Source organism: Gallus gallus, chromosome 20 (genome assembly GCF_016699485.2).
Source record: "Gallus gallus isolate bGalGal1 chromosome 20, bGalGal1.mat.broiler.GRCg7b, whole genome shotgun sequence".
In the NCBI taxonomy this organism is placed as follows: domain Eukaryota; kingdom Metazoa; phylum Chordata; class Aves; order Galliformes; family Phasianidae; genus Gallus; species Gallus gallus.
Window position 1 is genome coordinate 6,128,230 of NC_052551.1, and position 24,645 is coordinate 6,152,874.

Here is a 24,645-nt window from a genome sequence, read left to right on the forward strand (position 1 = left end):
ACAATCTTTCCATTGGTCATAGCAGAGAAACATGAAAATGCAAGTGAGAATACCAGAGTTCCAAAGAACATCCTTGGAAGTACAATATTCTATTTTTAACAGCCACTATCAGGACAATCAAACTCCTCAGTGCTAGGAAAAACTGTTTCTCCAAAAAGTGTAGGAGAGATTTTATTCATTGTGAAATGAGCCAGACTCTACAACACTGCTTTCCATGATATTAAAATACCAGTAACTTTGACTTCATTGTTCCATAGCCCTGTACTTGCTTTTATGAACTGCATGGATTGTATTTTAATTCATGATAAATCAATTAGCCCTCACCACAGCTTTCTCCATTTAAGTAGAGGGTTCACAAGTACAGAAAAATTAACAAAATTGCAATTCCCAACACAGAATATTTTTGTACATTTTTTAAACCTACAATCATGTGTTCACTCCCTTGGTGTTCAGACAACACAAACAACAGTACTGGCCTCTTCCACTATTAAGAACTATTTTTTTTTTTCAGTGCACACCCATTGCCACATGAATTAGCTTGCGTGATCAGTGAGGTTATATAGGTGTAAGCCTTGCAAACGCATAGCTTGCACTCTCCAGACACTATGTAGGAAATTAAAATTGTATATACTACAATATTATTATAGCTTATTCAGGTCAATATTCAAAAAATAGGATCCCAAAACTCGGAGAACACAAAATGACAATGAGGTGTTTTTTTTTTTTTTTTAACTACAACCAAAAATAACCTTTGGTTAAAATCCCACCTGTCATGTTGGCCAAAGAAACGAGCATCAACTTGCCCATCTTTATCCCTCAGTGCTTTAGCAGGCCAGAACGGAAAGCCTTTGAGTTTAGCCCAGACCAAAGGGTGAGGATTGCTCTAGAGAGAGATGGTAGAACATACAGTAAGAAAACAGAAGCAGTATTACCTTCAAAATCTGATATACAACATTCAGTTTTTTAAATTATATTTATTTCTTAAGATTAAATAACATGCAAGACCCTGGACAAATACAGGATTCCATTTCACTATATACTTGATACCTAATAGATCACGGGAGGAAAAAAGTAAAAAAAAAAAAAAAAAAAAATCAAAAATATTATCTTATTTGAACAAATCTTCATTACACTTCCTATATTTTTTTTTATTTTTCCTTGTTCTCTCCAAATATGCAGCACATCCAAAACTTCAGTTGACCTCTGAAATTCTCCATTTCCACTTAAGCTCAAGAGAGAACTTGATGGGTTATACAGTTCTACTTAAGATCTTCAACAAACCTTTCAGGGTTTAGTGCAATATTAAACAAAAGCAAAGTCAGACAACCTATTAACAGGTAATAAGGGACAATCAAGTCTTAATACTGCCATCTCAGAACTTAGTTTTCAAACATTCACATTTCAGAAATTTTACTCAGTGCAAAAGTACCACAAATAGCCCATCAGTGGACACCTTTTACTTGAGGGCAGAGACTGCAAACTGGTTGCTAACACAATTTACAGGCACTTCTCACCAAAAGCATGCAATCTGACAGCTAACACCTTGAGATGGTCTTCTGATTCCACAAAGAGCATGATGAGCACAACATATAACTACAAGTCACTTTGTTAAACTACAGCAGTTCTCCTTTATTTACTAGCCTCACAGTAACTACCACAGGTTGAAAACAACGGGAGGATAAGAAGAACAAACAAGAACGTTAATGCACTAGCTAGACTACCATAATCCTCAACTTACACAAGGCTCACAAAACCAATTCTCTCGTTTTTGGCAAGCAGCTAAGTAACATTCCGGACATACTTCAATTTCATTCATCTGAAAAGAAAAGGCAAACAATTATTCAGTAACTTATCACAATTCAAGGTGTGATTGGTAAATACTATAACATTAATCTAATTAACAACACCATATTTTCTGCAACTCTGTGGTCATAAATTAACCCTTAACTGCCACTAATTCAACGCTGCTTTGAAAGAAAACCCTATTTTTCTACCCCTGTGAAGTAAGCTTTCCAGTTAAACAAGACACATTTTTAAGCCCCTCTTCAGATCATACGCTACTCATGTCATGAAAATATATTCTGTCTTTAGTGTTACATTTATTACAGGGATAAAGAATTACTGACCATCATTTGTTTCTGAGGCAAAAATATAACCTCAGTTGAACATTTAATTCCATAATAATTTAGGGAGAGCAAAAATTAAGGTATTTTGTTCTTTTTTTTCAGATTATACCAGCCAATTAGGAAGTCAGGATCACGTTACACACAATTTTTTTTTCCTCTGAACAATTGATACATTCTCAAAACTTATTAGTATTATGGGTATTGCTGCATCAGCACAGGGTGGGAAAAGCACTTTGCATAAATATAAAGTGTCAGATCATCAGATAATTGATATCAATGAAATACTGTTCAAAAACGCCGCATTTAGAATAAATTTTTGTAACAGCATTATGAATTGTCAGTGAAATAAAATCGGTTCAAATGATCAATTAAAAATGCCGGCAGTCATTTTTGCATTTATTCACAGGGCTTTTATACTGTGACATCAAATGAACCACCTCAAATACGTCTACAAATCAGAACATCTGGTTTTTTTCCACCTCCAAGCATTCATTTAGAAGACAGGTGTCCTTGTGCAGATCCCATACATCTTCTCTCTCATCACTGAAATCTTAATTACATATGGTGAATATCCTAATGGAAGTATTATTAGCAATGCCCTTGTCAAAAGCCTTCTGTAAGGCATGGATATGCATCCCCAAACATAAAAAAGCCTACACAAATCATACTTTGTAATGCAAACATTAGAAAACATTATTTCAATCACAAGTACAAGCCATGGAATATTTCAAATATACAGATAGAACAATCAAATTAACTGGGGTACACATACCTCATGCTCACAGATTTTGATGATGACTTTTGCTGTTTGTGTCAATTTGTGATTTCCTGAGGAGACAATAAGAAAAATGCTCTAACCAAGAAAACTGTTAGTATAAAATGATGATAAAAATCAACAGGTTGTAGTTATAAAAAGTTTATGTTGATGACAACATAGAACATCTGAAAAGACAATGCAAAACAGGTATATGTAAAACACATGCTTGTAGAAGCAGTAGGCAGGCTCTTTCAGAAAATAGCACAGTAAAAATCTTCGTGTGTTCCCTTTTTATCCCTGTTGCAGCCTGCCCACCACTTACACACTATTCAGTAATGGACGTTTCCTCAGTTAGGTCTCTAAGAGACAGCATAGGCAGTATTTGGTCCTAAGTGTAAAGGTAGGTCATTAAAAAAAAAAAAAGTTATGTTTAGAACTACAGCATTTAGCAGGAAGATATTTTCACCATTTGTCAAGAAGCAGCATACAAATTCCTCCATCACTTAATTTAATCTGAAGTTTCACATCCCAAGAAGTATATATCTGTGCTTACCCCCATTGTAAATAATGCAGTTGTGCAAAATCCATTTGGCATCAGCCAAAAATGCTTCAGTGCAACCGTACATTTTCTTTTTAACATTCTGGAAACAAACATTTAAAAATGTATCAGGAAACAGATACAAGTAAAAACACATCTTCCTGAACACTGCTGCCTGTCAGTCACACAATTACTAAAAGAAAAACCTTACATTACAACTAATTCTAAGTACTTCAGTACCTGCCAAGTTCACGGTGTTTTTTGATTGCCCTGAACATTTATGAAATGTCTAAATCAATTCTCAACAATGAACTATTTAGATCAGCATCTTCAATAATTCCAAAGGGCTGCAGATGAGCATCACTAACCAACCTGAGGTAGTATTCCACTTGAGGTCTCTACAGAAAACTGAGTCCTTGATTTTACCTACTGGTACATTATCGCTCCATGGCATTTTTATTTCTTTATTTTTACAAGACCCAGAAAAAAATTGTTTACTATACCCCATAAGCCAGTTTTTGGTATTCCAGCCTACCACCTAGGTGAAGTAATTCAGTTAGATCAAATCAGTGACTGGATTTGTTATACCTTTATACCACAAAGACATTGACCTCTGCTCCCAGGGCCCGGAGAATAAGGACTCCTCACCAGGCACTACCACAACAAAGCTCACATTGCTACATACACTATTATTAAAGCAACAGAGAATGAAGAACTTTGTAATTCGAAACATTTAACTTATTACTGAACTGACAATCAACCTCCTGTAATCCATTTCTTTACTGTTTTCTTCCTCTCCCACATCTCAGGTGCAGTGGATGTTCTAGTATTTGCTATTTCTGTATGTTCTAATGTTTGATCAGCAGATGAGCCTAGAATGACCTCTGGTCATACACTCAAATGGTCCCAAGACAAATCAGCGTACCAGCAATCCGTTAATAGCTAACAAACATGGTGATCAAATGTAAAATCTTACTAATGAAGTCTCCTCATAGGATGATTTCCAAAATTAGATGGATTTATACAGAAGGAACTCATTAGGGTAAACTTGTCTCTTTTATACTGCTTTTCCTGAGCATTTGCTATTAGCTCAGACTATATAACAGACACATTCAGTTGGCACATGCAATTGTTTTTACAGTAACAAAACTGTAATCAAAACACTTAAATAATTTCAAGCAATCTCTCACCCTCCCATCAAACAACCCAGAAAGCTTAACCACAGCAATCGAACTCAAAGGACCTTTGCTTCATACAAACCTTCTCTAATGTACAAAGGTCCATTGGATGAAAGATATATTCTGCATAATCTGGGTGTTGATCCAGTGAAACTGGCTTTTGAAATGGCTCTGTCTGTTAGGAGAAAACAAATCACACTGCTTCTTAATACTGAACAGTTTCATCAACGACTCAATAGTCACTCCTTTTCTAATACTACTTTCAACTGTGGCATCAGAGAAAATTCTTTAAAAGTAATAGTAAAAATTTGTGAAGTAATGTAGTGGCAAAATGAGAAAATAAATGCCCTCACATAACTGATTTTCCATGTGCTGGAAGTAATGAATTACAAGCTTTGGGGTTTTGTAAAATGGACTGTTCTTATTTACAGTAGTTCTTTTTTGAGCAGAGTGTTAGCTGAGCCTCAGCACACAGTTTTTAGGAGAATAAATACTCCCATTATATAGAATGAGAAATAATTCTATCAGTCTCAGAACTTTCAGAGCAATGGTGACTTGCAGATAAATTCAAAACTCCATCAGAGGGACTCTACACTTTATCTGCTGTTGTGGTTCTCTGAACACAGCCAAATACAGCTATCAGACAACACAACAGCAGGTAAGTGTCTGAAGGGCAAAATATCCCTGTAACATTCATTAAACATTGCCTTTCTAGCGGCGTGTTCAAAACATTTTGTCAACTCAATATAAACACACACTGATACTTGGCTTCTGAAAAGCAACATTTAAAGCTTCTAATGACTCCTTCTAAAAGGAGACTATTTACCACTCCAGAGTTAAAATACTACAAGAGCTGACGTTTATCAATACTAAAGAGTAACCTTCCCAGAAACTGTCACTATTTTTCTGTTAAAATATTTATCATGGAGACACCAGAGCTGTAAAGAAGCCACGATTCCTTCCATACATCTGGTTTTTCCAATATGTTTTACTGTATGTTTGCAAGCACAGAGACTCCTCTAATTTATTTACAGGGACAAGATAGCAGTAGGAGTTCAGATAAGCCATGGCAATCCATTAAAACATCTTACTACACTTTTTTCTTCCCACATGTGAAAACTAGTCAAAGCTTGCCTAGTGAAAAAAGAGCAACCCGAAATTTAGAAGAAAGAATGAGGAACTGGACTATGTGAAACCTCCAGGTGGAAATGATGATTTTGAGGGCTAAGTCTGACACAGATGTGGAGATTGGTAAAAGTTAGAGGAAACAACATTTTCCCTCCGTGATAAAAGTTCATAGGATGGCAGATTCCTACAGTATGCAAGTTGATGGCACAGGTAGCCACTATACTGAGAAAAAATTCTTCAGTGTTTTGCAAGTATCCAATACAACTAATTTTTGTGGTGAGAACAATTCCTACTAACAGAGGAAAGCTAGGTTTTTAAAGGTTATAATCAATTATTTAACATTATCTGTGCCTAGAGCCTTGCCCACATTCTTGGGTTGGTAAGAAACCACACTGTGCACCTCAGATAAGACACAGCATTGTTCACTTTCAGTGAGCGAGAAAACACAAACTCCCATTGGAAAGCTATGCTGTATCTTCACTGCATCTACTGAAACTACCCCCAGAAGCTGCATCAAGAAACAGCATACACAGTCTGAACTAAGTAGTTTGTAATACATGGGCGGTAGACGGCAGAGAATCTGACAAAATAAGCTAGACTCAGATCAACAGAAGGAAGCAAAACCCAATATTATGACAAACATACAAAACAAGCATTAAAAAAAAATCTTCCTTACCCCTGGCTGTTTCATTTTCTGTAGTGCAAACTTCAGCAAATATGATAGCTGTTCAGTGGTGAGCATTGTCATAGCTTTACTCTGTGTTTCTATGCATTCTGCAACTGTGATTTTCTAAAAATTAGGATGAAAAGATATTCTGTCAGCAAACATTTCTAGGGGAATTCTTCTTCAGTAAAAAATCCCAGCATTTGAACAGAAGATAATAACTACTTCCTAAGAAACAAAATATTTTTGATGAAGCAGCATAAGTACTTCAGATACTTGTTTTACTCGATTCTGGCTATGTTAGCCTAACTAAGTGAATGAATATATAAAAAGGGAAGAGACTAAAAACTGCATTCATCTTTTAGATCACCCAAACAAGAGAATGCCAGAATACATACAATTCCCAAGACAAGGCAAGTTCACAGCAACATGAATAAGGAAGAAAGTCATTTAGGCTCTATATAATGCAATACATGGTTACAAAAAAGGCTATGTGATAAACCAATTTACTTTCATTGTAGATACTATGATGCAAATTATTCTCTCCCCAGGAATTGTTGGAGAGGAATAGTTAAATTCTTCCTCAGACCTGCAGAAAAATATAGTACTAATAATATCCTCTTGTTTATATAGACCCTACAGTGCACATGTTCTGAGCACTCTGCAGAGCTGATCAGCCCACAAGAAGCAGCATGAAGTAAACTAGACAAAACTGTGGAATGTTTTCAGAATTAGAGGTAAAATGTAGGGATCACTGTTTGCCTTTCCTAGAGATGGTATAAAGTTGAAGAGTCACGGTGAGATGGCCAACAGAGTCCAGGTGAACAGACAGAGAAAAAGCAAGGAAGCAGCAAGAGATGCTCCTTTTTTGCACAACATTTTCCTAGTACCAAGAGGCAATATAGAATAGAACAGAAACACTCTGGAATGTAAAAAAACACCTGCTTGTATCACTCATATACGGAAGAAATCCACTCCTTATATCAAACTAACCTCACATTCTGGGCAAAACCAATCCCCCTCTGGTTCCGCTGTCAGTTTCAGACACTTAGCATGATAAACCCGAGGGCAGAGTTCACAGCAGAGGACTTGGCCTTCCCGATGACAAACCCAGCAATAGAAATCATTCCGTCCATCCTGTGGTACAACATCAACAGGGTCTGTGGTGAGTGGCTGCTTCATATAGTAAAACGGACCATGTCTTAGTTCTGACTGAAATGTAGGCAAGAAAAACAGGTTTGGTTTCAAAACAAATTTGCATTTTATAAAAAATAACATTCATAGCAATAAATATCATTATATATAAAACAAACAGCAATCTACAGAGTTTGATTAACGTTTATGTAAACATAATATCTTATTTATTGCACAAAATCATTCATGAAGAGATTCATTTCATATTCAGATGCCAAATGATGCATATTACACTCAGCACTCAAAATAAATTTTTGTGGCAAGTGAGGACATCAAGTACAAGTCATGCAATCCAACATCCTCAAACTGAGAATTCCACGGGGCTGCAGGAGCTACATGCTGAGAGATGTAGTGATAGCTAAGCCTGGCACAACTGAAGAAATTAATCAGTCCTGAAACAAGTAGCTGAGCACCACAGAAACCTGTTCTAAATTACAGTAACTCCCAACGTTTCAGAACCAAGCAAGTCAATGCTGATTTTAACTGATAAAGCAAAACGTAAAGTGGGATGGCACAGAAGCAGATTCACATCTTTAACAGGGTGACCCCAGCAGCACAATCCTGGGGAAAAATTTAATCCACCATTTAAATGCATATCAGAATTTAAGACACAATCTCCACTGGTTTGTCTGCACTAGAAAATAATGTTAACCTCATAAACTGCACAGACTGCTCTTTCACTTGTGCCTCGAACTGCTTAAAGGTGACACAGATGATACCAAAACATGGGAACAGGAGAGCCTGGGAGAGCCAAAACTGGACAACAAATACCCAATGTTTCCTAGATTGCATTTGAAGAGAAGCATATAATCATCGGAAAACTGAGTTCTATTTATTAATGATAAGGGAACTTTAGTTTTCTGTTTGGTATTAATTAAAGGTGGTTTGCTGAGGAGGGGATGGAGATAAATAATCACAAATTTTACACTGTTTATTTGCTGTGACTTTGTTTGTCATAAAGCCATTTGTTTGTGACGTTACTTGTAACTACACAAGCAGATGCTTGTAGTTTGCAGCACCAGTTCGTTTGGTTCTCGGGTAATTGGGTGCACTTCCTACATCATACAGAGCTGCACAAGTTCTTAGGCCCTTGAGCTGTCAACATGCCTCCCTGATTGCTAAAGCAGTCAAACAACATGCAAAAGCTGGGTATCTCTGTGGCACCCTGTACAAAACTAGTCACACAGGACATACGTTATAAACCACAAACCACCATCACGCCTGCTCAGACTGTGTTCTTTCTAGATTTATAAAGTAACAAAGGACAAGGTCTAATTATCCTTGTGAATAGAAAGACTTCAATGACAAGTTTGGTGATGCAGAAGAGGTATTCTTTGACAATCCAGCTGGAGATATTATATCTCAAAAGATATACCAGAAGATATATTACCTCTAATAATCATTTACTGTATGATATTTCATGCAAAGAAAGAATATTATCCATAAAATTTTACTGTAATTTTAAAAGCATTCTGCTACCTAATGTTCCACTTGAATTCCTGCTTTGGCAGTTTTCATTTCCTATTCTACACACACTGCAGCTACTAAAAAGATAGCACAGAAATGGACCAAGCATTATTTTCTGTACTTTCTCTGTATATGTGTTTAAACACAGAATACAACCAGACCTGTACAAGGAAGGTTCTATGTGCTCTTGGAGAATAAGAGGGGCAGGGAAAGGCTTTACCTACATTACAAATGTATTACTATGCCAATGATTCAAACCAGAATAGAAGTGCACATGTAAACGCAGAGCAAAAAAGAGAAAGTTACAATTGACAGCAGAAGCACATTTTGTTTGCGGTTACATGCACCACAGCTTAAGACCAAAATCTCAATACTCAAGAGATTTTGAAACTGAAGTCTTGGTAGTAGGAGATGCAGCTATGGGCAGCACATCCACACTGACTTCCTGTTTTAAAAGAAATTTAAAATCTGTAAACAATTACATAGAAATGAGCTTACTGTATCTAAATAAAATAGCCCATTCTTGCTAGAATATGGGAGGAATTAATTCTCTGTGTGAGGATGTTCCTATCTTTCAGATACATATCACCTTGTTTTGTCTGAGCTAAGACAGAGGGCCAGGAAAAAAAGAAGTTAGGAATGAGACTCAAAAAAGACCCAAACAACAGAACAAAATGACAGAAAATGAACCCCTGAGCTACATCAAAGGAGCCTTTCACTTGTTCTAATCAGAGCAACATGTTTTAAGAGTTTAAACGTTAACAGTCATGAAAGAAAAGCTTTGTTCTCCCAACAGTTTCACAAGTCAGTTCAAGCTCAAGTAAGTGGCAGCTTGCTCTTACAGTTTCAGTAATGTTAGTAGGACACATATAAAACTGAAGGAAAAACAACAGTACTGTAGTACTTTTTAGGCAAGAAAAAGATTACTATTTCTAGCCAGTTTAAACAAACACTGAAGCTAAGTAGGAACAAAGCTGCTAACTTCAAATACATCGTAGCTGACCAACTGTTTTAGTTCCTGATGTTTTTTAACCTCTTTTGGCTATACTCTACATCTCCATAATTTTTTGTATTTCAATACTTTAAATACCTGTTGACACCATTCTGAACATGCATAGCATCTTAGTACAAAGCATTGTGCAATGATAGCTTTAGTGATGGTATCTTGATACACACCAGCACTACCAAGCACTCAATGGTGAAGAATATTAATCTGGAGGCTCCACTGATGTTAGACCTCACAACAGATTTATCAGCCAAGCAGAATCACAGCTATCAGCTACATTATACTTGAGACCTAGACTAGGAGCAAAACAAGTACTGTGTGCTTAGCTCTTCAGCAGTTAAAGGATCTTTAACATTAACTGCTATTATATAAAACAGTTTGGTACACCTTATAGAAACAATCACCTTCAGGTATGTTCATTTCAAACTTGGCAAGAAGGACAGCATTAAGTTAAAAGCAACTTACAAAATCAAAAAAAAAAAAAAAAAAATACTTCCTTGCTATCTTATAACAATTACAGCCAAACAATATGCCTAGTTTGCTTTTCTTCATTAGACATTTTCTATCCTGCAGTATTTCAGGTTTGAAATACCTGGAAAACAGAAAATGATTTACTGAGGGGAACAGATGTATTCAACTACAATTATTTTTTCACAATGTATTTTTAAATGCATGAATGAACGGTGGAAAGGAATCCTCTGACATTCAGCCTTGCTGTCTGTACCATTATCTCTACAGTGCATAGTTAGAAACCTAAACTGCAGCACAGCAACATCATCTCCCTTGCAAACATCCGAGATGCGTAGGAATTCTAAGAACCTGCAGTGAACTCAGAAAAAGCCAAACTGACAACATTAAACTACATCAGCAATGCCTACACGTGCTGTTACTAGACTCTCCAGTACCCTTAAATAAAATTCATTTAGCACTGAAAGACCATTCTTTGGCCTGATTTATTCAAGGTCTCTGTTCCAGAATAAACTGCAGTGATTAGGAATTCAATTTCCGTTCTAAACCAGTACAGTCGTACCAGGATGATTTTTAATGTGGATGCTATTACACGAGGGGAAAAAAGCTTCAAATCCACACAACTTAATCCTGTGTTTATAAGATAGTGGTAAAACACATTAACACACAAAAGCACTCTGAACAGAACACAGGCATGTCATCTGCAAACTGGATGAGAAATCATTTCAGTGGAGCTAAAGATTGCTTTCATATAATCTCCTCCAGGATGATAGAGCTGCTTTACAGCATCTGATATTCAATGTAATTCATACAATTCCTTCATTTGCATCATACAGTGACTCTGAAATTGTCAGTCTTCTGGAGTCAAGTTCTTTCACGAGCTACAACAAATGCTATAAATTCAATATTCAGAAGTCACTGAAAATGACGTTTCAAATATGAAGACTGAAAAATACTGCCAGTATGATCCTTTGATTCATCAACTTTGGTAGCAATATATACTGCTCATCAGTAAAAGGAAGGGGAGAGAATCTGTGAAGTACCATGGGAGCAGCAGGACTTCTGTTAACAATTGGCAAGAGGACTGGGAACAGATAACAGATTCCCAGAGATATTATGGTATCTTTCTTAACCTAGGACATCATATCCCTCTACATTTCCTTTTAATTTCATTTACTGTTATAAGTCTTGATAGCTTTAACAACACCAAAAAGCATGCTCTCATACCAAAAATAAAAATTTTTAAAAAAATTGTAAGTACCCAAATCTAACTTAAAATGCCAACTCCTACACCCACTGCACCCTCAGTGAATATCTACTTTCTAGTACAAAAATTAAGCTTCCTAAAGAGGAGGGGGTCCTGTTCAGCTGTCTCTACATCCATCTTTCATTGGTTCATATCCTAGCATAACAAGACCAGGACTTCTCTTACCTGTTCTTTATTATTACTGTTTAATAGACCAGGTTTCTTTTTCTTTTTTATGGGACTTGTAGATGCATCTTGGGGTGAGTGGCCATTAGAGGAATGTGGAGGGCTGGGAAACTTCCTTTTTTGTGCTGTGCGTTCGGCAGAGCCAGGATCTACGTCAGATACAAACAAACCTGTTAGAGAGTACATATCAGTGAAAAATGTTCAGTGAACACCATGGTTTATCATACACACTCCCTCACTGAACAGAATTTCTCAACTGCCCATTATGCAATCATACACAAAACTGGAAGCACAAACAATGCCACTGTCAAATGGAATTTCAATATATGCTAATTTAGGTGACATTAAACATTTGTTTCTTTTCCCCCGGAATTCTGGTCACTCATCTCATTCTAAATATTATTCTTTTTTAAAGTGTAATAACAATTACATTCTGTAGTTCAGTAGAAATCCATTTCATACGAATTTCCTCAATCTCTCTCAAAAAGAAAAATAATTATGATTCCTGAAATCTTCACTGATGTAATTTAGGAAGATAAGCAACAGAAGCATAAACATGGTAAATGATGAGGTCAGACTTTCTTCCTATTTCCCATATTTAAATGTACCTATTGAAATAAAAAAAAAAAATAGAAAAAAGACAAGACTCTCACGCATTTCTTAACATTTCACAGTTAAAGAGAATAAAAAGAGAAAGTGACATAACTTTTCAGTGCCTCTTACAGGGAGAGGTCTCACATCTGCCGAGAAAATGACTAGAGCGGTTTTTTAAGTCACAGCATCCATCTAGATCCAAAGTTATCACTCCAGGCAACAAAGATGGCAGAAGGAAACACGTGCCCATGTCTCAACTGCTTTAATGATGAAGTGCTTTTCATCATTTGGTATCTAAGTGTACGCTCATCAAGCTGCTTAAACCAACACAGCAGCAAACTTAAGCAGCCCTGGTGAGTGCTATGAGCTGCAAACATTCTTAAAAAGAGACAAAGAAGAAACTGAGAGCCAGTTTTACCAATCCATTGTTGATCCTCAAGTCTGTTTCACTCTCACAATGATGCTACATTTTGTTAACACATTTTATAGAAGTAAAACAGCAAACACTGACAAACTCATCAGAAATCTCAGGTAAAAATAAATAAATAAATAAATAAATAAGCATTCCTAATGGATATGGAAAGCTTAGCTCAATTACAAAGTACTGACATAAAACAAGAAGTACCATCAGCTGCAATAGGCTATCGCTGATCAGCAAGCAATCCTGACAAAATACAAATGAAAATTCAACAGATTCTGTTCAACGTGGTCTTTTTTTTCATAAGCTTTAATGTGTTTAACAAAACAAAATGATAGACACAACCCTAGGGGTCAGAAGTCATCATTGTCAAAGAGAAACAACTGAAACCTCTGCGAAGTCATTCCCATGCTGTCAATTCCCTACTCACTTGTGCTAGCATGAGCTTTTTTTGTAGCTACACACAAAACTGTTGAGGAATAAAATCTGTCAAAAAACCTTTTTGGTGAGTGGTTTCTTTCTGTAGCCCCACTTGTTGCACAACCAGACAAGTGCTTCACCTTCAGCAAAGCAGTTCTACTGGACAGAAACAAAGGAAGGAAAAAAGAAATGCTGCTTTATCATTAATGCCACCTTGAAGAGTGTTTGCGTTCTTCACAGCTCCCCAACAGAAGACAAAGTCAATCAAACTGCTGGGGCATAATCCCTTCCTTCCTGAATCTGTCATCTTTCCTTCCAGGTCTCACTGAGTGATGGGCTGAGTTGTATTGGGTTTGCCAAGCCACCAGAACTCACTGAAAGACCCTACCTGAAATCTCCAATGAAAGTTAACATATTTAAATAATACTTTCCATGCATAATAGTTCATATCTCCTTTCCCAAAATGAAAGATTATATTAACCTCATCAGCTTTAGGAATCCCACTTATCCTTGTGTGAGAGAGATGCACAAAAGCGTTCACAGACTAAAGACAGGATAATACTTGTGTCAACTTAGCCATTCTATCTCAGGCAGTTATCACTGTCAGTCATCTACCCTGCCTGTGGCACATGTCCTGGACCTACTCCAATTTCCACCCAATCATATTAAAAAGTTGGGCTGAAAACAAGTACTTCAGATGTTCATTCAGAAGTGACCCATGTCTCTACTAGAAGCAACAATGCTCACCATAGGAGCTGGCAGATGGCATGAGGAGGTAACATCTCAGGCATCTGACTTTAATCCACTGCCACATGTCTGTAAAGGCTCTCAGTTAGCAGGACAGGTTAGTCAAGAGTCCAAGCTCCTTCCAGTTTCCAGTCTTAGGTAGTACATCTTTCCATTGCCTGTACTAATCCTGAGTGCATTCAGGCATCCTTACAGAGGTATCCAAGTTCAATCACATGCTACTCTGTCTGTACAGTAGGAAAAATGCATACAGAGATTGATTCAAATCTCCACAAAACAACACAGTTGACTTCCCTCCTACTGTACAGGCAGGTAAGGTCATGCATGCTGCTGACTTAAGGTCTTTTAATCAGGAAACTGAGGTTATATGGACTGAATACAAACCTAAGAGTTTTAAGAGAGTTTACAGTAGACTGTCAAATGCAATTCCTTCCTACAACAAAGCTGCAGGTATCACAAATAATATGGGCTGCTGACACTTTCTCATTAGACATTCTTAAAAGAAAGCCAAGAAAACAAAATTTGGTTTCAAACTCTACTCAAAATAATGCCCCATGTAATTGATATTAGACTGAATCACATTCAAAGGTGATACAGTTTGTTACATAGCACAAGTCTTAGAAGGTCAATAACATAATGAAGAACTGAATTACACTTCCAGATGATTTCTGAATTTTCTGCAAACGTAGAGGTCAAACAGTCAATAAAGAGAAATAAAACTGTCTGCAATAATGATTTGTACAAATAAAGATAAGGTTAACAACCAAGGCACATTTCTCTAAATACTACAGGTATAATAATACAGGTACAGTTATGCTGACAGACTAGTGAGAGGTTTTTTTTTCAGTTTAGCTAATCATGCACAGAAGGTAGCAGAACTCCTTTGGTTGGCATACACTTCATTCATCCCATGAGAGCTGAGCCAATAGAGCTATCATGGAAGAAAAACTGCAGCAGTGTCAGCTAAACCAAATCCCACAATTTAACCAAAGCAATCAAAGCTAATACAAAAATGAGTTCTGAATTCTAACTTTTCAATTACACAAAATAGAGCTTACTTAGCACAGGAACTGCACTCAGAGTGAGCAGCAAAAAACTGCATCATGCCATCTCTTTTCTCATCTTGCTATCACCAACCAGCTCAGACAGCTTGCACAACATCTTTGTTTCTCTTCTATAACCTGCATTTCTTAACAAGGCCTTTTCATACATTCCTGAAAGAAGTCATAACTAAACTATTCTCACTGGGAAGTGCTGACCGTACCTTAAACCTTGTTTTTCCAATGCATAGGTCTGTAGAATTGTCTCTCTCTACTGCAAACAACATCCTTGCAGTACTTGCAAGGACCTATTAGCTTGAGTTTCCTCAGCATAACTCAGTCTTCAGCATTTATTTCCAGTGTATATACACAGGCACAGCTGAAACCATGAGAGTAACAGAAGAGTACAGCTTTCTGCCGTTTGGCTTCTATTTCTTACTTCCAGACACAAAAAATGCCACCAGAGGAGCACACCACTTTGCTTTAGCAATTTGGCCTATTTGGGGATTATAAAGTTGTCAGTGGCACTGAATGTGGTACACGAGCTCTGGAAAGCAAAAGGAAAATTGAGTGTAAAGTTTAAGTTATTGGCCTGCTTCCATCAAGTGATGCTTTCTTACTTTTCAATGATGTTTTATCCTGAGCTGCCTCATTCAGGCCAGGAAGAGTTACAGTGCTGTACACTAAATGAGAACTGAACTGCATTTCAGTTATAAATCCAAACCACACTTTAACTGGAAAGAGGTACTGATTCAATACCAATTAAACCAAACTAATCATGATCCCACAAAAATATATGTTTGGTTAACTGATTTTGAAAACTACTTACATTAAACTAGTGTAAGTTTCTTCCGTGGCTCAAGTCTGAGAATGTCAGAGATTTTCACATACGTGAGTGAGAACTCAGGTATCACACATAAAAACTGACCTGAATTACATATTTGACTTTTTTCAACTGACAAGTTATTGAAATAGCCAGAGATTTTCTGAGGGCAATATAACTGAGGGGAAAAAAAAAGGGGAAAAAAAAGGAATAGACAGGAAAAAAAGCAATGCAAAGGCATTCCCTTTCAGGTTTAATTATGCTGGTGGAAGAATCTAGGGCCCTTAACTGTCACTCTGGTGCCAATCTACCAATCAGCAAGGGAACTAATATTATGACCATTTTTTAATTCAGCTTAGATAAAATAGGAATGTCAGTACCTACTTAAACTGAGTTATTTTAACTAGAACTGAAAACTACAAGGAATGCCTATGTTGCATTTTACGAGAATTACTCTCAACAGCAGTACCCTGTTTAGCACACACTGCCTTGGCTCTTCCAGCTGTGTTAGCAGAGTATGTGAAGCTGTTCTGTGAACCAGATCAAGAAATTTACCTCTTAAAATAATCTGTCAGGAAAGAGGGCGATTTTTAACCTGGATGAGTTTCCAAATGTAATTCACTTTAATACTTACTCCTTGAACCAAGTAAAACAAATCCAAGAGGAAAGAACAAAGACCACCACATGTAAATTATGCAGTAATCTTGGTCACCAGGATGGTTACATAGGAGACAGATGCAAATTTCTGCTCTGAAAAATAACAGCAAGAATGTGTGTGTCTCTTCCACCTCAAGCAAATATTTTTACAAAGGTGTTCGATGAGCAAGAACAATCTCACTTTGAAGTGCATCTCACCACACCAGTTCATTGTCAACAGTGCTCTGTCATCTCCTTGCTTCTTCCAGGAAACTCCTGTCACATATTGAGTAAGTCAACTCAAACCAAACTTCTCATCAATGAGCATCAATTGTGCACCCACCTTTTCTACTTGAAAAGGCAAAGATCAGATGGCAGTAACTCAGCACTCAGAAAAAAATGAAATGCTCTATATATTAAATGAAGGGCATTACAGAAAAATAATGATTTAACATTTCATTAAAATTACGATAAATTTAATTGAACTATTGAATTAATTTGCCAAGCAATCTTATTCCACTTATTGATTTTTGATTATGTATTTTTGCCTTAATATTACTTAAATATCATTGCTAGTGCAAGTGAGAAAATGGATACTTGAAATAACCCTTTTAATTCTAATTAATAGCTACTTGTTCATTACTAGTTTATTAATTTTTCTACATCACCAGTATTAACATAAATAATTATGAATGTTCTTGCAAAACATCCACCAAGGAATGACAAGCTAACCTCAGCTTCACCTAGGGCTTAAAAATCACTGTTTGACTATGCCATCATGGAACTACAGGATGAGTGACTGCTGCTCCCAGAAGAAGACTGGACTTCTAACTTCTCCATCACTTCTCCCTTCCTTCCTCCACTTCAAAAGCTCTGAATTCATGTATTTTAAATGGTGTTGAGGTAAATCAATCAAGTATTCTGAGAGAAAAAGGAGCAACATCACCCCAGTGTCATCATCCTTACAGTCTGATTTGGTAGATGGTTCAATTACTGCTTTATACGGTTTCCACAAGTATGAAGTCTTTCATTTATATATATTTTTTATTATCCTGAACAGTTGCTAACAGATTTATGATAGTTCAAATCCACTACCTATTATACTATATCAAGCTCAATTATCTACAGAACACCTAACAAAATGATGGATAACTCTTTTTGAACTTAAATGCAAACTCTGAGGCATTTTAATCTTATGCCAGAATTTTGAAATATGATGCAGTTGCAATCAACCACTAAAGCCCTGTTTACATTCCAGAAACTTCAACTGGTGCAATTAACTCAGTTCAGTTGCTTAATGTAAAAAATAAGAGAGGTTAGCCATGGTTGTGTAAATCCTAATGAACTCCTTCATTACAATTGCAAGTACAAAAAGAGGCTGTTACATGTTTCTTCAGTTTAGGACTTTGGAAAACAGAGAGCAAGAAATACACGGCAACCTTTGGCGATGTAAGGGAGGTAAGCAGCTTATGAGCCACAGCCTGGCTGCAGGGGGACTTGATGCCTCAAGGCACTCCTGAAGACCCTCAGTAGTAGAAAAAAAAAGCCTCAGGCTGTACTACTTCTCACTGCAGCAGTCTCATATTACATTTCACATTGAGACAAGAATTTCTTACTTGTAAGAAATTCTCGCTGTGCCAAAAGTTGAAACATGTTATACTATTATGAAACTATTACAAAAGATAGAAGTTTTCTAGAAATTCGGTCTTACTAGTCATTTTGTATTTCTACTTAAAATATCTGAACAATACCTTTATCGCTGAGAGATGTCCTTAAAATACAAGCCTTAAATACAAACCTGACACATTACAAAAGTTGTCTAAGTAAGAATTCTTACTGTTAAGTGTAGTACTGTTTCAGTATATGATTTTATTATACAGCTAAGACCATCTAATGATGAGCTGTCACTGACAGGCACATCTGATCCTAGCAACAACGTCTATTCAACTCCCTAGTAATCTGGTTCAGGGAGATAAGCAGGTAGAAAATTACTTCCACATCCAAATCCTTAACTGACTTAGAATCAAACTGGCTAAGTGCCAGTACAGACGCAAAGGAAACGTAAGGAACGCATGACTGATGATGGGAAGGAGGAAGTTAAAGAACTCCTTTTTACTAGTCACTACGCAAGCAAACAAGAGTACTAGCTGAAATACATGAAACCTTTATGGAAGTCCATGTGCCACCACAGCTAACAAGTAAGTAGGCTGGGGGTAAGTAGTTAAACAGGCAAAAAACTAACCTGATAATGAAATTATAAAGAAAAGTCTAAAGTCTTCAAGTTAATAGTACAAAAAGCCCAGTAAAGAGCCTACTGTTGTCTAGAGAGAACAAGTACATGGAAAGACACGGAAAGAACTGCATCAGACAATAATTAAGCTGGTTACACTGCTCTGAGAACACAACCTGGAAACACTCAGGAAATCCTCCAGAAAGCCTTGAAAGCTCCATCTTGAAATATTTAATAAACAAAGTTAAAAAGTAGTCCATAGGGCTGGAACAGAAATACAACAAGATGTTTCTGTCAGAAATGTTAATGTATGATATGCAAAGGACAAAATATTACAATAATCTACTCCACAGCCTTTCTCCTTTGCTAAATAGCAATCTGCTTCTGCATTTGTTCTGTTGTGTTTTTTTTTTTAAGACTCCTTTTATTCTTTTTGAAGCCATCATTTTCCATTTCCAGTTCTCAGATGTCTTACACCTGCTTGTTCTGACCATGACAGCAGTGTATTTTAAAACCGCATCCTTATTGAAGCCGCCCATCCACAGCTTATAAGCAGATCTAAATTAGAACTGTAGTACTACAGTAAGTCTGCTCCCATTCCCTTCTCAACTCCACCAGAGGTCTGCCTCTACACCTTCCTGCAGAGAGGCACTTGTGTGTAGTCATTAAAAAAATCAGTTCATGATTAGAGTAAAACATATACTATAAAACTTCTTGACACTGCTCTCTATGCAATAGCATAAGCACCAGTGCTAGCCTAAGGAGAGGGGTAGAAAAATGCAGCTGGAGTGTCTGACTACTCTGACTACTCTAAAGACTCACCTTTATGTATCACGTTCTAAAGCATAAGAAGTCTCAGCTATGGTTTTAAGCTCTAGTTTTCTTAGAGCCTAAGCCTATCTAAAGGCTGGCTGCAAAGTTCTACACTTCCTGCACCCAACTGGTATATTCTTGTCCTCTCTCTTACACTAGTTCTGGCAGCCTACCAAGCTATTGCAGCATACTAAGCTAGTAAAAAACTAAGCATGTTTTATGGTTGTTAGTTTCCTGCCAGCTTAACTATTGAAGCAAGTGGGTAAAACTGCAGCACTGAGCAGTCTGCCAAGCTTAGCCTGCCTTGAAATCACCACCTTACTCAAACCAACTCAAAAGGCTACGTTGACACCCTCTGGTTTCAGATTAAACAATGCATGTTTTAGCTTAGCTTAATCTGAACTAGAATTCATTTACAACAAGTAAAATTGAACTGTTTATTCTAAAGAATATTTATGATGAGGTCTGCATTGAGCTAGCTGGCTTTAAAGCATTTAATTAGGTTTAGTACAACTACCGGAACACATGGCCTCACAATGGTTATAAAAACACACTGTAGCAGAGCAAGTTAAGCTACAAACTTGCAGCATAACAGCTTCTTCAAGACAACAGTGAAGTTACACAACACTCGGGATTCAACTCCTGCTTCTCAGAGCGTAATAATAAATAAATAAAGTAGGGCTCCATGCTTCCCTTAAGAGCTTGTCCATCCAAGATCAATTTCCTCATATACATCCTCTCTAAAATATACAAAACAAAATTCTGAACAAGATTACAGACACACTGTAATTCCACTTCTGTTAAGTTCTATCTTTCCTATATTTGACCAACGAAGTCCTTTCAGATCAATCTCACTGATGTTGAAGAGTCCGCCTGCATACAGAACAGCAACTTCCTTGCAGTGACAGGCTGAGCCAATCTAAACTAGCATTATGGTAATCCTGTCTTTGTTTTACAAACCACTCCCCCTTCAATTGCTACAGGAGTTTGCCCATGAGCTTGTTCAGAGAGTTGTACCAATAGCAAACTCAGCACAAAACACAAGTCTTCTCTTTTTTCTATTTTGAATTGATCCAAGCCCAAGCAATGGGAGCTGCAGTATCATGGGAATGAAAGATGAGACTGAAAGATGAAAGTCCATCCCTTTCAATAATCATGAGTTATTTAATCAGCTTAATGTCTTGGGAAATTTCATTTTAACCCTACAAGGAAAGCAAAAGGTTTCTCATGGGCTTAATTCATTAAATCAGTACACCTTAAAGTCAGATCAGCACTCCAATTAAGGTAAGAAAACCGAAACCTGTTGTATGGACCATACATCCGTTTCTGTGCTAAGTAAAGCAACAGTGTGAAAATGCAGACACCTACATAAATATGGATTAAACTCATAAAAGTCTTTTAGATACTGAATTTCAGAGTGAAAAAGAAACAATTTAACTCACTTGATGCAGGTGAAATTTGTAATATTATCATCAGTATCTGGGTCAAAGTCTTCCTAAGGTGAACTGAAGGTGAGTTATACCATGGGCAGCCAAATGTATCTAATAACTCCCCTTGGGATCTGACAAGCCCCACAAAGGAATAAAGTGGTGGGACCACAAAGCTAGGAATAGGGAGGACCAGGAGATATCCTCTTTCAGAGGTCATTAAAACAACAAAAAAATCGTTAACTTTCTGCTAGCTTTGTCAACTGAAATACAGAAGTAAACATCACAAAATGGTCCATGGATGGAGGCTGAAGTGCAAGACAATGAGCAGAGAAGGGGGGAAAGTATGGGGCAAAGGGAGCCAAAAGGAGTAAGCAAATCTCTTCTGAGCTGTCAGACAGATGACAGAGATAATACATACTACCTCATCTAATCCTACCAGAGAACTGAAAGAAAATTACTATCCGTAAGGACAAAAAGGATAGAAATGCAATGAGTAAATGCAACATGAATTGCAGCTTGGTTTACCTGAAAGTCCAGTCTGCTGCAAGTACAAGAGGAGTGTGGACAGGCAGCTGGCATTCAACTACACTGAACTGTAACAAGCAATCACGTGCAAGTATTTCATTGCAGGGTACTTTTGTTCCTTCAGTCCAAACAACAGTGGTATTATTTAAACCAAGAGATGTTTACATCTTTGAGTTTCTTTATACTGAGAGACAACAGCATTTGCCTGTAGTAACTCATTCATAGAAAAAACTTCAAAAATCAGAGGGACAGAAATTCCCAGTCACCTGCAATACTACCAAAATTTACTTCAAGTGGGGATAATGAAATGCATACATTAACATTTTTAAAACACACACTATTCAGCGGACCAATTTTTGTGGAAGCAGAAGTGTTAGTGTTCTTTATTCTTAGGAAAATTAGGATTGGTCACTGTATGAAATACTATCTTCATATTATTAGTTTCTCCTATATTGCAGATCTTCAAGGGAAGCCATGGCAAGTAAGATGATACAGAAGGCTGATGTTCTCTCCAGGAATCTAAACTTACTTACACATAGATCAGAAATAACAATGGAGTGTGGGGGTGGGTATGACATACAATGAAAACTAAGCAAAAATTAAAACACATTCCAAGATTCAACAGTTAATTTAACAAAAAAAAAAAAATACAGTGAGTCTTCCCTCAAGTGCAGTTTCACAGTAAATGGCACAGTTTTCACTGTCCTGGATTATAAATGTTATACTCTGTTATGGAACACATGGAATATTCCTTCTCACTCACCTTTGGATCGAGTGGAGATATCCATCCCCTCCACCACCTCCTGCTCTGCCTTTATTTCCTCTTCAGCCAAACTGCAGGAATCAAAAAAGCGAATTAGAATAGTTTTAGACTGTTTTATTTTCATATTTAACTTGAAATACAGAAATTCAGCATGACACTGTCAAACAGAAATACATTAATGTTTCTGACAAAATTTAAAGTGTGCTATTTGCCAGAGCATACATGGACCAAAACACGGAGAAAAACCATCCTGATACACATGCATGCTGCACGTTACCCATTACAAAGGTAACATTTCCACACTAATGATAAGCTAGTAAACAAGTACTGAAGATTATGCCACTGTCTATACAGATTGTACATGACAGACAAACAGGAATTCTGTTCCTTGAAGCTCCTAACCTAAGGCCCCTGCAAGCTGTGCGAACAGACTCCAGCTGATGTTTAAATGCTCGCCTGCATCAGTGAACAGATTAGCTGAAGTAACTAATTTAATGACACAAAAAAGTTTGCAAAATTAGAAAGTAACACAGTTTTAAAAATCCTTGAATTTACTAGTTTTTAAACGAGTCTCTATAAGAGAAAACTATTTATAAACTATTGGCAATAGAACTTCATGAATTATTATCTATAATACAGAGTAAACAGAAACAAGTTGTTACTATCATTCGACCACACATCCTTATACAGACACATGTAATTTACTCCAGGTAGGATTAAACAATTTATTAGATGACATAATTCATATGACTTGCAGATATTCTACTTTCTTATATTGATATCATGCAGGAAAATAGCTCAATAGATTTTGCTAGTTAAAGCCATCTGAGGAAGCAAAGTGGAAGAGACAAAAAAAGGAGTGTTGGAGTTACACACCAGTTTAGGAGATCTGACTACTATAGATGAATGAAAAAGAAAAATATGACATTGACTGAAGCAAGCCCAAATTCAAAATCATTGACAAATGCAGTTATGGTGCCTGAAGCAGGTATCACAGCTGTCCACTAACACAACCAAAGCACAACAGCCAAGCACAGTGTAAATCTTTTCCTCGGCAGTAATAACTTACTGTCCAGTGCATTAGTATAAGCTGCTGCAGATACCAGTTTACATAGACACGGCAGACTGTGATCTATTGCTGGTACAGAGCATTCCACTCAGCTATTCCAGCTAAGGGACATCTATTTCTGCCACAGAGGCCCGAAGGATAGCTAGAGACCTTTGTTTTAGCCGCTACGGCTAAATCTGCCTAAGGCAGCTAAACAGACCTCTGAAACTACGTGCAGAACTTGGGTTATATTTATAGCAGAAAAACTCTTCAGGCTAACAGACAGTTATATTAGCAGGAGTTTTGTTACTAGTCTAAGTTGAAACAGTTTCCTAAAAAAAGCAAAATGTACCAGCAGGACTTTTTACTCTGGCATTTGTCAAAACCACTTTTAATCAACTACCAGAGAGTCGGGCTGGAATTCCTTCCACACCCGTAAACAGTATAATTGTGTCAGCAAAAATTTTAAATACAAATGAACAGAGCTTAGTGTATGGAAGACCCAAACCTGAGAAGATCCATCAATTCCAGAAAACATTATTGTATATTTGTAGTTCATTTATAGCAATAATTCACAAGTTCTATTAACTATGCTGTTAATTTCAGCAGCACAGAAAGGGAGCCATGTGACCAGAATTATGGTAAATGTATAGCACAGTTGACCACAGCACAATGCTTCTCAGATTTACTTTGCACGGACAGATTAAATGCATAGCATAGTTGACCATAATACAATGCTCACCAATTTACTATGCATGGGCAGATCAATTATACTGTGCATTTGTTACACCCTTTCCCAGAGGGCCTCCAGCAAAGAGGAGCTGGCAGTGTGTTGCAGACACCAAAACATTTCATGCACCACTTGCCTCTGCCCATTCTCTTTCCTAAGCAACGGGAAGGGATGGGCTTACAGGATGAGTTCACTGTTCTCTTCCCATGTTGCACTCTATTTTCTTCCCTTCCCCCTTTATAAAAACTTATTTTCATATCACCAAACTGTAACAGAAGAACACTTTTTAAAAAAATCAGCTTGTAAATATGTAATAACACACACTAACTCCGTGAAAAGTGAAGTAGGTAGGCAGCATGCATTACCTGTTTGTAAAATATAGATCCAGTTTCAGCAAATCAGACATACAAGTCTTGTAACGACTTAGCTTTAAGTCTTAAAGACCATCTTACATCGGTGGCTACTAAAAG

General features: G+C 37.0%; 1 protein-coding gene across 36 annotated transcripts in view; it reads right to left on the reverse strand.

Annotated features, from left to right (window-relative positions):
- Window positions 1-24,645, reverse strand: part of ZMYND8 (zinc finger MYND-type containing 8) — a 66,172-nt gene that overhangs the window by 19,817 nt on the left and 21,710 nt on the right. For 17 of the 36 annotated variants that reach the window (XM_040650912.2, XM_040650911.2, XM_046902988.1 and 14 more), the window contains 9 exons: window positions 22,398-22,468; window positions 11,959-12,128; window positions 7,385-7,603; window positions 6,404-6,517; window positions 4,682-4,774; window positions 3,437-3,524; window positions 2,899-2,954; window positions 1,739-1,816; window positions 768-883 (listed from right to left, as the gene is read on the reverse strand). In XM_040650912.2, coding sequence (XP_040506846.1) covers window positions 768-883; window positions 1,739-1,816; window positions 2,899-2,954; window positions 3,437-3,524; window positions 4,682-4,774; window positions 6,404-6,517; window positions 7,385-7,603; window positions 11,959-12,128; window positions 22,398-22,468 — 1,005 coding nt within the window. Of the gene's footprint in view, window positions 1-767; window positions 884-1,738; window positions 1,817-2,898; window positions 2,955-3,436; window positions 3,525-4,681; window positions 4,775-6,403; window positions 6,518-7,384; window positions 7,604-11,958; window positions 12,129-21,634; window positions 21,703-22,397; window positions 22,469-24,311; window positions 24,442-24,645 lie in introns of all 36 variants that reach the window. The other 19 variants (XM_040650916.2, XM_040650917.2, XM_040650915.2 and 16 more) reach the window with 6 other exon arrangements.